The sequence below is a fragment of the Coffea arabica genome, chromosome 3e, assembly GCF_036785885.1.
Source record: "Coffea arabica cultivar ET-39 chromosome 3e, Coffea Arabica ET-39 HiFi, whole genome shotgun sequence".
Taxonomy (NCBI): domain Eukaryota; kingdom Viridiplantae; phylum Streptophyta; class Magnoliopsida; order Gentianales; family Rubiaceae; genus Coffea; species Coffea arabica.
Window position 1 is genome coordinate 19,200,351 of NC_092315.1, and position 15,553 is coordinate 19,215,903.

A 15,553-nucleotide genomic window follows, 5' to 3' on the forward strand; every position below is an offset into this window, starting at 1 on the left:
GCCTAAATGACGTTACCATTAAGAATAAATATCCTTTACCCCACATTGATGAGCTGTTTGACCAATTGCAAGGTGCGGTAGTGTTCTCAAAATTGGATCGTAGGCAATGATATTATCAATTGAGGATTTTGGAAAAAGATATACCTAAGACTGCCTTTAACTCAAGGTACAGACACTTTGAGTTTGTAGTAATGTCATTTGGATTGACTAATGCTTCTGTAACTTTTATGGATTTGATGCACCAAATCTTTAAGCCTTATCTGGACCAGTTTGTGGTGATATTTATTGACGATATCCTGGTGTACTCTAAGACTCTGGAGGATCATGAGAAACATTTGAGGATTGTTCTGCAAACCTTGAGGGAACATCAGTTGTATGCTAAGTTTAGCAAATGTGAATTCTGGTTGAAGGAAGTAACTTTCTTAGGTCATATAATTTCCAAGGACGGAATTAAAGTGGATCCGGCCAAAGTTGAAGCATTTTCTAAATAGAAACAACCGGAAAACCCTACCGAAGTTCAAAATTTCATTGGATTAGCGGGGTATTACCGGAGATTTATCAAAGATTTTTCTAAGATTGCGGGATCCATAACTGAGTTGATTAAGAAAAATGAGAAATTTATATGGAATCCTAAGTGTGAAGAAAGTTTTCAGGAGTTAAAGGGACGTTTGACAAGAGCGCCTGTTTTAGCGTTACCTAATAGAAAGTACAGTTTTGTAATATATACTGATACTTCAAAAGAAGGCTTGGGATGTGTATTGATGCAAAATGAAAGGGTGATTGCATATGCTTCTAGAAAATTAAAGCCTCACGAGAGAAACTATCCAACTCATGATTTGGAATTAGCGGCTGTAGTATTTGCATTGAAGAAGTGGAGACATTACCTCTATGGAGTGACGTTTGAGGTTTTTACGGACCACAAGAACCTTAAGTATTTGTTTTCTCAACAGGAGCTGAATTTGAGACAGCGTAGATAGGTGGAATTTTTGGAGGTGTGACGACCCCACCTTCTCCTAGGGCCTATCCTAGAAGTTAGCGAATCGCCTGCCTGGCTCTCGCCAGGACTCACTCACTTACATTAACTTCAGAGATAACATTATCATTGAACAACTGAACATTCACTCTTAAGTACCACTCCAATCAGCTTGAAACATAGATTTGTCCACTAAAAGAAACAAAATACACGTTCTAAACATCCATTCTTAATATTACATCAACTCAAAACAGAAGATTCAACCATCTTAAAATACAAAAGAAAACGTGACTCCAATATATACACATAGTGATGGAATTTCCCAAAACAACTTTCCAATTCCATCCAATCACTTTTCAATCTCCAACTCCTATAAGGAAAACAAAGCTAAAAGAATGAGCTTACGCTCGTGAGGTTTCCATGCAAGCAACAATCAATAAGCAATTAAATCAGTACAATTAAGCGAGTAGTGCACATTTCACTGTACAATCACTTTTATTAAGCAATTGAGGAAGCACATCACCAAACAATCACTTTTAAAAGGATACGGTGCTCGCATTAGAGCCACTTCAATGCACTACACACTCCACCGAGCTCCTCCTTGTAGCCTCCAAAATAGTAAACACTTCCCTCACTTGAATGGTCATATTAATATCAGTAATCTGCTACTCCGTGGTAATACTCGGGAATACTGAAACACTTACCCAAAGCTACCGTCCTACCCGACCAAACCCTTTGCTGGCTCGAATAGTCCGTTGAACAGAGGGTTTTGGGGCCTAGTTCAGCCAGTGTGATAAGGTACACACATGGCTTACAGTCATGCACACTTACAATATCACTTGATCAATTATCAACCTTCAATCTCAACTAAGCCGAGTGCGATAAAGTACACCCTCGACTTAGAAGGCGAGGGACAATTGAAAACACTACACAATGAATCACTTAGCAATATTTCATAATAAGCACATTTGCCATATAATTGCACTTAGGTACACATAAGCAGTTTAACACATAAATTCGGAAAACACTCACCAAGGATTCAAATGACTGCTCTCGAGTCTCGAGTTGGTTTCCTGGTTCACGGCTACTTCCTGGTACAAGTTAATATTTCTAAAGTGAATATTCATTTTATATACAACCACTCATCTTACATAATTTAAGGTTTAAGTAACTAAAACCCAAGTTCCTAAGCTTATAAAACGAATCACCAAAATCTAGCAACCTTCCTTACGTTTGTCTTCAAGATTATTAAGTTTGGTAGCTTTAAAACAAGGTTAATGTACATATACACCAAATTTTAATATCATATAAAACACTTGAGCTAAGATTAACTCATTTCCAGTCTAATGTGCAAGGATTAAGACAAGCAAACATTTCATTTCTTCCATCTAGACTAAAACAGATTCTAGTTTGACCTTAAAGTACAAATATAATATATTCAATATTCATTTATCATTTTATTTTGAAACTTATTGACTTTATTGTTTTAATCAAGATTTATACCTGTTTTCCCAAGTTAATAATTTATAAGATATTTATTTTAGGATTAAATCATTTTCCACTCAAGATTCTAAGATTACGGTTTAGGAGTACTTCATTGGTCCCCTTTTTAATTAATTAAACTCTAGGTTATTTGTAAGTTAAATTTTATTCCACTACACCAGTCCCTCAAATTTTATAGTCTTTAAAATATTTGTGAAGACAATATTAAGTAATTAGAAGCCAATTTAGGTACATAATTATCATGAGTTTTCCCCTCATTTGCTTTAGTTTAACTCTACTTGTGGAGCTGTATATAGCCATTAAATCTCAGGGTAACCGTAGCTATCATTTATGAAAGCTTACAAAGTTGGAAATTAGAGGAAATACTTGTTCAAAGTTGGTTCCTCACGGCCATTATCAAAGCAAAGTGCATCCGGGAACAAAAGGAAAGCAACAAGAAAGGCAGCTTTGCCACCCTCTGATGTTTTGATCACAACTGGAGCTACGCTTATCGGATTGAGGCGAATTTTATAGCGTTTCGAAGCTAAGATATAGACCTACATTTCTTCTGAAGACATCGACATCCAATTATTGCGTTTTCAAGGCCAAAAAGGGACGGTCAGAAGCACAATCTGTTTCATTTTCTCGGTCAGCAACCAAAACTAGTAACGTTACTTCAAGCTTTCGACGAAAACTCTATTCTTTCACTTGCTTAAAACTCTAATTTTTTTTAAAGTACATTCAGTCCAGCATATACCAAGGCAAATAGCATCTAGTTTCAACAAATTATTCAACCCAAAAGCTACGCACAACAATCTGTCATCAACTAATTACAATTTGCAGCAGTATAGCAGTTTAACATGTGGTGTTTTCTCATAATTTTCTTTTCAGTTTCATGCTCCCACTAGACATGCAGGGGATGATCATTCAACTACAGACCATCTTAAGCAAAACATAGAAATTTATAGCTAAAAATCCAAGAGAAAAGCTGAACCAAGATTTCTATCCTCTCTCGGCTATAAAGCTGGTTCGTAGCAGCAAGTAATGCCTAAAGACGAGTTTCTTCTACTAGATCCCTCCATTTTATGCTCAAACCTCTCATGCATGAAGAAATCAAGATATTATACAACATATTACAGATTAACACAGAATTTTAGAGTCATTATTCACCAAAGACAGCTAAAACTTTTCCATCCCCCCCCACTCGGATGAAGCTGGAAAAATTCCAGCAAGGATCTTCCATCGGTCCTCCCAATTTCCAACTTTTCCCAAATTTCTTCAACTAAACTTCTTATAATACCTGAGATAACCATATTACATGCTTTTCTTATATTATATTTTCCATTTTTACACTGCTAATGAGCTGAAATTCATGTAATTAACTCCCGGTTGCTACAACTTCAGTCAAATAATCATTTTAATCTCAAACCAGAATTTTTCTTCAATCGAAGCTCATTTCCTCTGCTAAAACTTATCTTGCAGCTTGTTTATATATATATATATATATATTCATTTATACTCAATAAATAAGTATTGATCACAGAGAATTTACCTCTTTCCTTTAAGAGTTAAAAATTGCAGACTGACCAGATTTTCCAGCTTTGTTTCCTCAAGGTCTGCACCAGCTATCCCTCCTGTTTTCCTTGCCTTTCTCTTCTTGATTATGATCAGCAGATGATGAAGCTAACCAAATTTTCTCTCCCTCACTCTTAGTTCCACCCCCTCGATTCCATTTTTGGAATTAAAGAAAGAAAGCTGCCTTGTGTTTCTTTCCTCTCGGTCACCGCCCAACTAGAAATTTCTTTCTCTTTGTTTCCTCTCGGTTGTCTTCCAGAAGATGGCTTCCTTAGGTTGCATAGTAGTTTAACCAAGATTCAGGGTTAGTTAGGTCATTAGTATTAACTTATTTGCTCACTAAGGGGCTGCGGTTTTATTATTTCATGCATTGACTCCAAACTTCATTTGTTCTAATTTATATACCCTTACAAAATTCTCGTACATTAATCTAGGAGATTTTCATACATTCAGTTTTAAAGGAAAATAAACTAGATATATAATTTATTCAACTGTATAATATATGCTACGTGTCTAGTAATATATGCAAATGACACAATTTACAATATACATACCATGTGTTTATTTGATTCATAAAATTTTTTCTACACCAATCTAGGATATTTCTAATTCTCGATTTGATAGAAATTCAATTAGACATTTAATTTAACCACTTATTCGTTATATGTAATATTTCCAATATCAAGGTAAATAAAATAAAATAAATGCAAAGCACACACTTGATTTTCTCGAGTTCTCACAGGAGGATTATGATTGCATGATTAATTATCACTCAGGGAAAGCTAATGTAGTAGCTGATGCTTTAAGTCGTCAAGTGCAAGTGACAGGATTGATGATTAGGGAATTACACTTGTTGGAAGAGGTTAGTATTTGGAACCCTCGACTTGAACCGAGAAAAGTGATTCTTGAAAATATTGTCGTGAAATCAGTTTTGCTAGACCGTATCAAGGAGGCACAAGGGAAGGATTCTGAAGTACAAAAGTGGTTGGGAAAAATTAAGGAAAGAGAAAAGTCGGATTTTAATCTGGAAGTAAATGGCGTACTGAGATTTCGCAATCGCATAGTGGTGCCAAAGGATGAAGGGTTAAAAAGAAAAATCTTGGAAGAAGCGCACTGTTCTAAGTATACGGTACATCCTGTAGGAAATAAAATGTACCAAGACTTGAAAAGCTTATACTGGTGGGAGAACATGAAGAAGAAAATTGCTCGGTTTGTTCAGACTTGTTTGATTTTCCAGCAGGTTAAAGCTGAGTATCAGAGACCATCTGGCCTATTGCAACCTTTAGAGATACCCGAGTGGAAATGGAAGAATATCACTATGAATTTTGTATTTGGATTGCCAAGGACACAAGGAGGTCACGATGCAGTTTGGGTGATAGTCGATAGGTTGACTAAATCTGCTCACTTTCTGCCGATTAGTATGAAGTACTCGTTGGAGAAGTAAGCCAAACTATATTTGGATGAGATTGTAAGGCTGCATGGGATACGTGTAAGTATTGTATCTGACCGAGACCCTCGGTTCGTTTCTCGGTTCTGGCAGAAGATGCAAGAAATGTTAGGAACTAAATTGAGTTTTAGCACTACTTATCACCCACAGACTGATGGACAGTCAGAGAGGACGATTCAAACTCTTGAGGACATATTAAGAACCTGTATTTTGGATTTTGGAGTAAGTATTTGACATTGGTGGAGTTTGCTTATAATAATAGTTTCCATTCATCAATTCAAATGGCTCCGTATGAAGCTCTGTATGGACGAAAGTGTAGATCTTGGATTTGTTGAGATGAAATAGGTGAAAGAAAGATTTTAGACCCAACGCAGTACCATGAATTGAAGAGGCGCGAGAAAAGATAAAATTAATACGCCAAAGGATTCAGATAGCTCAGAGCTGTCAAAAGAGTTATGCAGATAATTGGAGAAAGGATTTGAAATTTTTGGTTGGAGATCAAGGTTTTCTTAAAATCATTCCACTGAAAGCGAGTCTGATGGTAGGGAAAGGAAAGAAGTCGCAACCTAGATTTGTAGGACCTTATAAGATTCTACAACTTGTGGGAAACGTGGCCTATAAATTGGAACTGCCACCAAGATTATCTCGAATTCATAACGTTTTCCATATGTCTATGCTCAAGAAATATTATCCAGATCCATCTCTTGTACTGCAACCGGAAAATATTGAGATTGACGAGGCACTGACTTATGAGGAAATACCAGTGAAACTTCTGGATCATAAGGTGAAGGAACTAAGAAATAAGCGAATTCCTTTGGTAAAAGTCCTTTGGAGGAATCACGGAGTAGAGGAAGCAACTTGGGAAGTAGAGGAGGAAATTCGAAAGAAATACAAAGACTTATTTTCAGATCAAGGTATAAATTTTATGGACGAAATTCTCTTAAGGGGGAGAGGATGTAAGCGCTCATATTTTATTTCTTAATTTAGTCATTTTATAATTATTTTCCCTAGTGTTAGTTAGTTATATTTTAGTTGCATGAATTTCTTTTAAATTCTGCTTTATCGTGCGCGCGTCTCAAATTTCTTGAAAATCATATCGCGCGACTAATTAGAGACCTGAGGAATTAATACTACACTCGTAAGTGTGAGTAATTACAGTGTTAAAGAAATTACATTGGAGGATTAGTGCATAATTGTACCAAACAAAAGAGGAATCGGTAATGCGCGACACTATTTCGACAACTATTCAAAGTTGACTTTTTGCACCCAACATAAAGTTACTTTCCATCATTCTTTTCCCACAAGTTTCATCACACAACACTCTCTCTTTCTCCTCTCCATTCAGCCGACTCAACCAAGAAGAAAAGGAAGAAGAAAAACTCCATTTCTTTGGCTCTAATTCACTTGCAAATCTTCATCCAACTTTCTAGTTTCTTAGAGATTCATTCTAGCTTGGAGTAAGAAGCAATCTTGTGGAATTTTTTGGAGGAAATTTCCATAAAAAATCTGAGTTTCATCAAGGTTTTAAGGGTAATCACTTGACCTCTTTTACATTTCAAATTACAAGAAGTTTAACGGTTAATCTTCATGGGTTTGAAACCCTAATCGCACTCATAGGCTAGCGGACTTGAGAAACTATTTATCTCGCTTTAAATCATAGGCTAGCTATCTTGATGAGGCCTCTAGGTAGCTGACTTGAGGCTTGATTGTTTGATTATGGTTGTTTATGTGATGAATGAGATGATTATGGTTAGAAAGTGAAGAGAAATCGAAGGAAAATTTCAAAAGGAAGCTGGCCGAAATTCTGGTCATGTTGCTCTGTTTTAGTTTTGAAATTTTGATGCCTGGTTGACTGTTAAATTGATGGATATATGTTGTATATTGTGTGTACAAAGTGCCTTTCAAAAATCGTGACGAATGGTTGTACAAAAACTGGGTTTTGGTAAAGATTCAAATCTGGAAAACGCATAGCAGGGTACCCGGGCAGTGGTTCTTTGTCCGAATGTAACTCTCTGTACAAAAATCAAAATTGAGTGCCATTTGTTGCATTCAAAACTAGATATTCATATCTTTAAAACTGTATAAAAATCCCCTGCTAGTTCATTTTGACCAAACCGTAGTGAATTGGCAAAGTGGACTGTCCTACTTTGCCTATTTGTCCGAATGAAACTGGAAACTGCATCTTGTTGCTCGATTTTATTCTACTTACGAAAAGATTTTCAGAATGATGTCCTCTGATAAATTGTAACATTTTAAACCTATTTTTCAACTCCATAAACCAATCTCAATTTGGATTTGTATAGAGTTAGATATGGTTTGATTTCGAAAATGTGACAAAGCTGGAAACTGGAAACTTGTTCCTTCCTTGTTGGCCGAATGGTCAAATCTGTTTTGGAATGTTATACTTCAAAAATTTTAGTGTCAATTGCTTATTAAATGTTTCTGGAACTTTGATTTCAAAAATGGAGTGAATTGGGGCTGATTTTGTTGGACAAAACTTTTGAAAAAGAAAGAGAGATAGGGTTGGCAGATTTGCTTCAAAACATTTCACAAACTTTGGACGTTTCATTAACTGTCTTCCCGTGTGATTTTTTACCTAAATTTTGATAGAGAGGTAGTACATATATGGACGTTTAAGTGTACCAAATTTGGTGTAATTTCAATACCATTTCGATACCCAAATAATGCCCAAAGATTGCTCTTCAAATCTCGAAATCCACTGATTAGGTTGCAAAAATCAACCAACTTCAAACTGTTATATCTTGTTGTTCGAAACTCTGAATTTAGTTCTGCTTGTTTTGTTTGAAACTTGATTTGAAACTCTTATTGTGTTATAAATTCAGAGGTTGATTCACTTCCTGGGAATTTTTTCGAATTTCCAAACATCACTGAAAACCAAGACTGATTCTGTCTTGTCTTCTTGAATCAGCAAATTTGAGCTGAAAAATAAATGCTTTCTGTTTGGAATCTTGAAAAAGTATCCTCTAAGAACTTTTAGTACTTTAGATCTATTTTTCAACGGTATAAAGTTTTCCATTTTTGGGCATACGAAACTCGAGATCTGATTTTTCAAATTTTGTCGCGCAAAGCTGAAATTTTTTGATTTCTTAATAGTTGAATCTTGAACTTCAACAGAGTGAAGCTCTTTTAGACATTGTCTTAATTTTAAGCAAGTGTACATTCTTCCTTGTTTGATAAGGGGTTATGAATGTATGAGAGTGATTGTTGGTCGTTTTTCTTCAGGCGATCAAGAGGGTTTTGAGGAGAATCTCGGAGCGGATCACTAAAGACTTTCTTTACTCACTTATTTTGAATTGGTGAGTATCAAGTGTATGAAGTGTTGCTAAGTGCTTAATTTTTTCTCATTAATTGAGTATTTTGAAAGTGTTGAATCGAGTGTGTACTTTATCGCACTCGTTCTCTTTTAAGTGAATTATATTTGAATTATATGAAGTGAATTTACTAAGTGAAATAAGTGAAGTGTTGCAATAGTGAATTATACTTTGTTGAATCAATGTCGATTGGAGTGAATCTCATCAACTTATATTATAATAGTGGGGGACGCCCAAACTTATCGGCCGACCTTGCGACTCGAGCCGACACGGGATTGGTCGTGAAGTTTGGTGAGCCATGAGAAAAAAATCTTAAACTTGATCTATTTGAGAGATCCTGTTTGACATACTCGAGTAGTATCGCCTTATATAAAAGAAGTGCGGGCCCGGAGCAGGGGATGTAACGGTGAACGGGAGTACGAAGTAAGCAGAGTTCTACAGACTTAATACCTATCCGATTGACGGAGTGTCATCACGTGGAGGTATTAGATCGAGTATCGGCAAAGCAAATGGAATATAGTTCCTGAGAGCTCCTGTATCCTTATTCAGTGTATTTATTGTTAAATTATGAATTGCTTAAACTTTATTGCTTTACTTTCCGTATAAGTGTTATTATTACTTGAACTATGTGATTACATGTTTTCTTGACCTCACTGAACGTTTCGCTCACCCCATTAGTTTTATTTTCCTTAACAGGAGTTTGGAATGGAAAGAACTTTTGAGGAAGCCGACTTGATTATTTTGATTAGTATTTTGGGATGTAATTGACTAGTCGACTTCTAGTGATTGTATTTTTGGGAAAGTGATATACTTTTGATAACTTAAGATGTAAGATTTAAATGTTGATTTATGGAAGCGACCTTTCTTTATTTCGACTTTATTCTTTGATTGTTTATCCTTAAACTTGAATGAAAATTATACCGAGTCCTGGCGAGAGTTGGACAGGCGTTCCGCAGATACCCTTGGGTTCACTCTTGGGAGAAGTAGGGCGTCACAATTATTAATAGTAAAGTGACAAATAATAAGATTAAAATGAAAAAAGAAAATATTAGTAGCAGTATATCATTGGTTAACGACACCTTTTTAGAAATTTTTTACTCATTTGAGAAGATAAATTTTTGTACTTTTTGTTTTCTTTTTGGATAACAAAATTATTCTGAATAATATTTTGCTTGCATCACAAACACAATTTGCAATCAACTTTTTATCTTTCCAACCATCTTTTTTTCGCATACATCACAGTCCAAAAATACTACAATAGTTATTCCAAATACTCTTATTCCTGGATTGTGAATAGTTCATGAAGTGCGTAGAGGGTGTACTTTCTTACTTTTATTTTATTTTATTGAATTATTGAATTATTTATTCTCCCATTTCTTCCCCAAAAATTTCAGCTAGCTTCTTCCATTGTTGCTCCACAAAAGCTCTCCAAAATTTGCTTCTTGTCTTGGTTCTTCATACAAACTTGGAAGAGGACTTGAACAAGGAATAAACCTTGGTCATTTAGGAGCTCAAATCCTAGTGGTTAGTCTTCTTTTGGCAGCAAGGTAATCATCCAAAAAAACCCTCAACTTTTCCTCTCTAATCTTAGTAGTAAGATAATTTGGTTAGTTTAGTTGTTGGGTTGTTGATGGGTTCACAAGAACCTTGACATTAGGTAGTGGACTTGAGGTGGCTTGATAGGTAGAGGCCTTGAGGATTTTGTATGTTTAATTTCTTGTTTGTTACTTGCTTTGATGAGATATGGTTTAGTTCTAGTTGCAAAGTTGAAAAAGAAAGCTAGAGGAATGAGAGATGCTTGCTGGCTGAAATTTGCTGGTTGTTCCTCTCTTGTTAATTTCGAAATTTTGATGTTATTTTGATGCAATAATGCTTGATACATGTTGGTGGTTATGTGTATGAAATATCTCCCAAAAAGCTTTCCATTTGATTGTGTTTAAGTAGGGTTAAAGTGAGAATGAATTCTGGAAATTTTCTGAGCAGGAAATCCCAACCAGTATTCATGTTTTACGTCATAACTATCTGTCTGGGAGTTGAAATCGAGTGTCATTTGTGGCATCCGAAACTAGACTTTGAGAGCTTTCCGTCAGTATAAAATGCACCTCCTAATTCGTTTCCTAGGAGCCGTAGTGAACTGACAAAGATGACTGAAATTCTTCACTGCATTCATCCGAGAAACAGTCTTAGCTGCAGTTTGTAGCTCAATTTTGCCTATATTGAAAAATGAATTTTAAGGCAGTTCCTTCTAGTGAATTGTATCATTTTAAATCTAGTTTTCAACGCCATAAACCATACTAAATTTTGAGTTGTGTAACTCTAGTTATGATCAGATTTTGAAACTCTGTCTAGTTCGTCAGAACTGGAATTTTGTAAAACAGGTTCCAAACTTCAATTTTAGTACTATCGTATCTTGGTGTAGAAAGGTCCAAATCGAGTTCCGTTTGTTGCATTTGAAACTAGGTTTGAAATTTTAATTGTGGTATGAATTTCAAAGGCTAGTTCCATTTCTACGAATTTTTCCGAATTTCCAAACTTCACTGAATTTGCAAACCTGTTTTGCTCTGTCCTGTCTAGTACAGTGACTTTGAACTAAAATTTGAATGACTTCGAATTGGAGTCTGAGAAAAGTGTCTTCTAGAAAGTTTTAGTGCTTCGAGTATAGTTTCCAAAGGTGTAAAGTTTCCAATTTTTGGACTTACAGAACTCGAGATACGATTTTTTCAAGTAGTGCCATTCTGAACTAGAAATTTTCTGATTTCAAACAAATACTCTTTTAAAGAGCTTTCCACCTTCCCTTGAAATTGTTGGACCGTTTTAGGTTTAATTTTATGATTAGATACAAAGTCTTTTTGAACTTTAATTTTCATCTCGAATCTTAGTTTCCAAGGGATTAATCCTCTTTTCATGATTCTTCTTGGTTGCATAACTCCCTTGGTTTATAGTACCTCTCTTCATACTCGAATTGGGGACTTCAACCCCTATTCTTATGGCTTCGATTTCTGTGAGTTTGAACTCCAAAAAGGGAGTGTTTTGACTAGAGTAGTTCTTAGTGAATTGCACTAGTTTTATACTTGAACCTTGGAACCTTAACCTTGACTTTTACTATGAAAATGAGTGAAATTTTGGATGAGTTTAACTCCATTAGTTTGGAAATATGAACGCTCTTTGTGACAGCCCCACCTCCCCCTAAGGAGTACCCTAAAAATTAGCGAACCGGCTGCCCAACTCTCATCAAAACTATTAAGCCGAAAACATGTTTACCCAACCATACGGTGCAATAGGATTTCGATTAAACGCTCCAATGAAAAACGAAAAGAACTAATGCCACGTCAAAATCCGGTCATGATTTGGCCGGATAGCTGGCCGGATTCAAGGCAGTGACTAAAACGAAAACTTTTCATTTTCCCCTGACAATCCGGTCAAGTATCCGGCCAAGATCTAGCCGGATAGACGGCCGGATTCCTTACAGTGGTTTCCCGCCAGATTTTCTTCTTCCTTGATCAAGTTCCGCACTTGCTCGATTTTTCAACGAATACAAAATCAGTTCACCAAAGCCATAGAGACGTAACATCTCAAACGAATAAACCTAATATACATGGTTAAACACTTATATATATATTGGAATGTTCAACAGTTCAACTGGCAATACAAGTCAGAATATCCACAATTTATCAAAGTACAATTAGAGTTTGCCAGTACAGAGGAGTTTAATCAAAAGAACGTCTATAACTAGCTCTACTATTTTCTCCACAAATCACGGTTTCAAAGTTTGTCCCCTGTAAGGAAAACAAAGATAACGGGGGGATGAGTTTATACTCAATGAGGTACCAAAAGTACAAGCAGTCAAGAATCAAGGAACTTCACTTTCAATCAGTCAAATATACATACCAAATGTCGCGCCCCATTTTTGAAAATAAAAAATCACGAGTTTAGAAAAAATGGATTTTGATTTATTTTGAGTGAAAATGAGAGTTTGATTTTTAGAAAAAATAAAGAAAATGAGCCTAAATGGGACTTAAAAGTGCGACGATTTTGACCCAAAAATAATAGTTTAAAAAGGATTTTTGAATGAAAAATCGGAGTCGTCACTTGGTATTGAGTTAAGGTGTACCAAGTCACCTAAAATGAATTTTTAAACAAAAAGTAGAAAAAACCCTTTTTAAACGATTCCAAATCTTCGAAAATCAGAGAAAAGTGTTCGGGAGTCATATTTGAAAAAAGGGAAAGCAAGTAAAAAAATTCAAGGCACCCTTTCAACCTAACCAAGACTAGTTGCATAATTTAGTCAAAGATTTTCTTATTTTAACCTAAGAATTTATCACATTTGGATGTACTATATGAATGCAAACCCTAGACCTAATGTATCAGGATCAACATGCCTCTTCGAATTTTAATTGGTGCAAATCGCATTAATTACGATACCCAAAAGTAATTATTTGAAGAGGTCATGAATGTGCAAAAATATTACTTTAATAAAAGAAAAGAAAATAATTATACATATATACATGACCTAGAGGAATGCATCATAACGGGTGCGGGGTCTAAGATTTGTGACTTCAATTTTCCCTTTTATAGAGAGAATACGAGCGTGCTAAGGCTAGAAAGCCAAACTCGTCCATATCCCATATTCGAGGGATTATCTCTAATCTAATCAAGCAAATGTACTATCCTAATTCTAATTCTTAAATGAAATGCAAATCTAATGTTATGTTTTCATTCAAAAGGGGTAAGGACTATACATGTTTATCTCAGTCTGTAACTTTTGATGATTACAAAACAAATGGATGTTACTAATACTCTCTGAGTTAGACCTTTTTCAGAATTGGAGAAAAACAGGTTCAAAGGCTGACATATGCTGAAACATCTGTCGGATGCACAAAAACATTGCATCGGTCGTCCGACAACCAATGAGTAACTTCAGACACAAAAAGAACTCACCCTCGGACGTCCGAAGCTGATAAGTCAAGTCCTCTAAACTCAATGACCTCGATCGAACGCACAACACCTGAGCACCGGACGTCCGACAAACGTTGCGACACTTCGGACGCCAAGCATTGGAGGCACCGGACGTTCGAAAGAGTTAAAGAAGAATTCCCAGTTTTACATCATACCTCGGACGTCCTAAAAGACATCATACCGGACGTCCTAAATTTTTCAAGAAATCTTCTTGAATTCACTGCCAGCGTTCGGACGCAGAAAACTTGCCTACTGGACGTCCGACACCACTAACGGCTAGTTGACTCTTTAGCTGCTTTCTATCCGTTAGTAGTATTGATTGAAGAACTTTTTGGTCTCTTATAAATAGGAAAAAAGTCAACCACTTCAAGGGACTTTGCACATTGAGACTACATCAGATCTTGAGTGATTCAAGTGTGAGAATACTCCTTAAAGAAGATTTGTGCTCTTAATTATGTAATTTTTTATAAGCTTTTCAAGTGTGTTTCAATTTCTTCAATAGTGTAGCTTTGTGAGGGTTATCCGAGAGATAGTAAAACTTCCTTGCTTGACCAAGTGTGGTTTGGGGTGAGGAGGAAGTGATCCTTCCTTTGTACACAAGAGATTGACTGTGAATTGTTCAACTTGAAGAAGCTTGCTATATAAAGTGATTTTCAAACTCAAGTGGAGTTTGAAACTTGATTTGCTATTTAATCCTTTTACTTACAATCTTGCAATATAAATTGTTTATCTCTTCTACTCCCAAGCACTTGTGCTTTCTCATCAATTGCTCCATTGTGTGGTCCTTTAAAAAAAGAGGGTAGGCACTCAAAAAGTGACTCATATCTTGGCTAGTTTTTATCTACCTAATTCACCTCCCCTCTTAGGTTGTCTTCGATTCTTACAATTGGTATCAGAACTTGATCTCCTAGAGATTAAGCCCAATCGACTTTGGAGTAAAAATGACAACCAATCATGCCATGTTCTTTGAAGGACAATTCGTCACTAGACCCCCAATGTTCAATGGATCAAATTATGTGAGTTGGAAGGAGAGGATGATTATTTTCTTACAATCTATTGATATTGAGTTGTGGTTTATTGTCAATGAAGGTCCATATGATGCCACTGTTATTGATCAAGTTACTTAAAGACCGAGACCAAAAATAAGGAGTGAGTTGACTGGTGATGATAGAACTCATCTTACTTTAAATGCCAAAGCTATGAATGTATTATACAGTACTTTAGATTCAAATGAATCTATTAGAGTCAAAGACTGTAGATCTGTAAAAGAGATTTGAGATAAACTCAGAAAAATCCATGAAAGAAGTGAGAATGTGAGAGAATAAAAGAAGTCCATTCTGGTCATTAAGTATGAATCTTTTAAGATGGAACCTCATGAAAACATTGACAAGATGTACTGTAGATTCCATGATCTTATTAAGGACTTAGAAGTACTTGAAAAGGACTACTCTCTAGGTAAGAAAAACAGAAAAATTCTGAATGCGTTATCCAAGAATTGGGAGAGTAAAGTGACTGCTATTGAGGAAGTTAAAGATCTAAATACCTTACCCATTGAATCTCTTATTAATTCTCTAATTTCTTGTGATGCCCCGGAAAAATTGAGTTTGAGAACCCGAAAATTTTCTAATTTTCTAGGGTTTTTTTTTTTAAAACGCCCGCCTTTTCTACATTTTCTTGATTAGAAAAATTCCCCAGATAAAGTTTATGAGCAAAAATAGTTTTAAAATGATTTTTCTAGTATCGGTTAATTTTTGAGAAATTAAGAGCGTATTTTGGACGTGGGACCCG

The 15,553-nt window shown here is 35.7% G+C and overlaps 1 protein-coding gene and 1 long non-coding RNA gene across 2 annotated transcripts; one reads left to right on the plus strand and one right to left on the minus strand.

The window, feature by feature from the left end:
• Window positions 1-1,117: 1,117 nt before the first annotated feature.
• LOC140038222 (uncharacterized) lies at window positions 1,118-4,267 on the minus strand. Its single transcript, XR_011842028.1, has 2 exons — window positions 4,008-4,267; window positions 1,118-1,343 (listed from the first exon to the last, which is right to left on the minus strand). It is a non-coding gene; the product is annotated as an uncharacterized lncRNA (long non-coding RNA).
• Window positions 4,268-6,015: 1,748 nt separating this feature from the next.
• LOC113737440 (uncharacterized) lies at window positions 6,016-14,892 on the plus strand. The gene is made up of 2 exons (XM_027264673.2): window positions 6,016-6,391; window positions 14,855-14,892. The coding sequence occupies exons 1-2, from the start codon at window positions 6,016-6,018 to the stop codon at window positions 14,890-14,892; spliced, it is 414 nt and encodes a 137-aa protein (XP_027120474.2).
• Window positions 14,893-15,553: the final 661 nt, after the last annotated feature.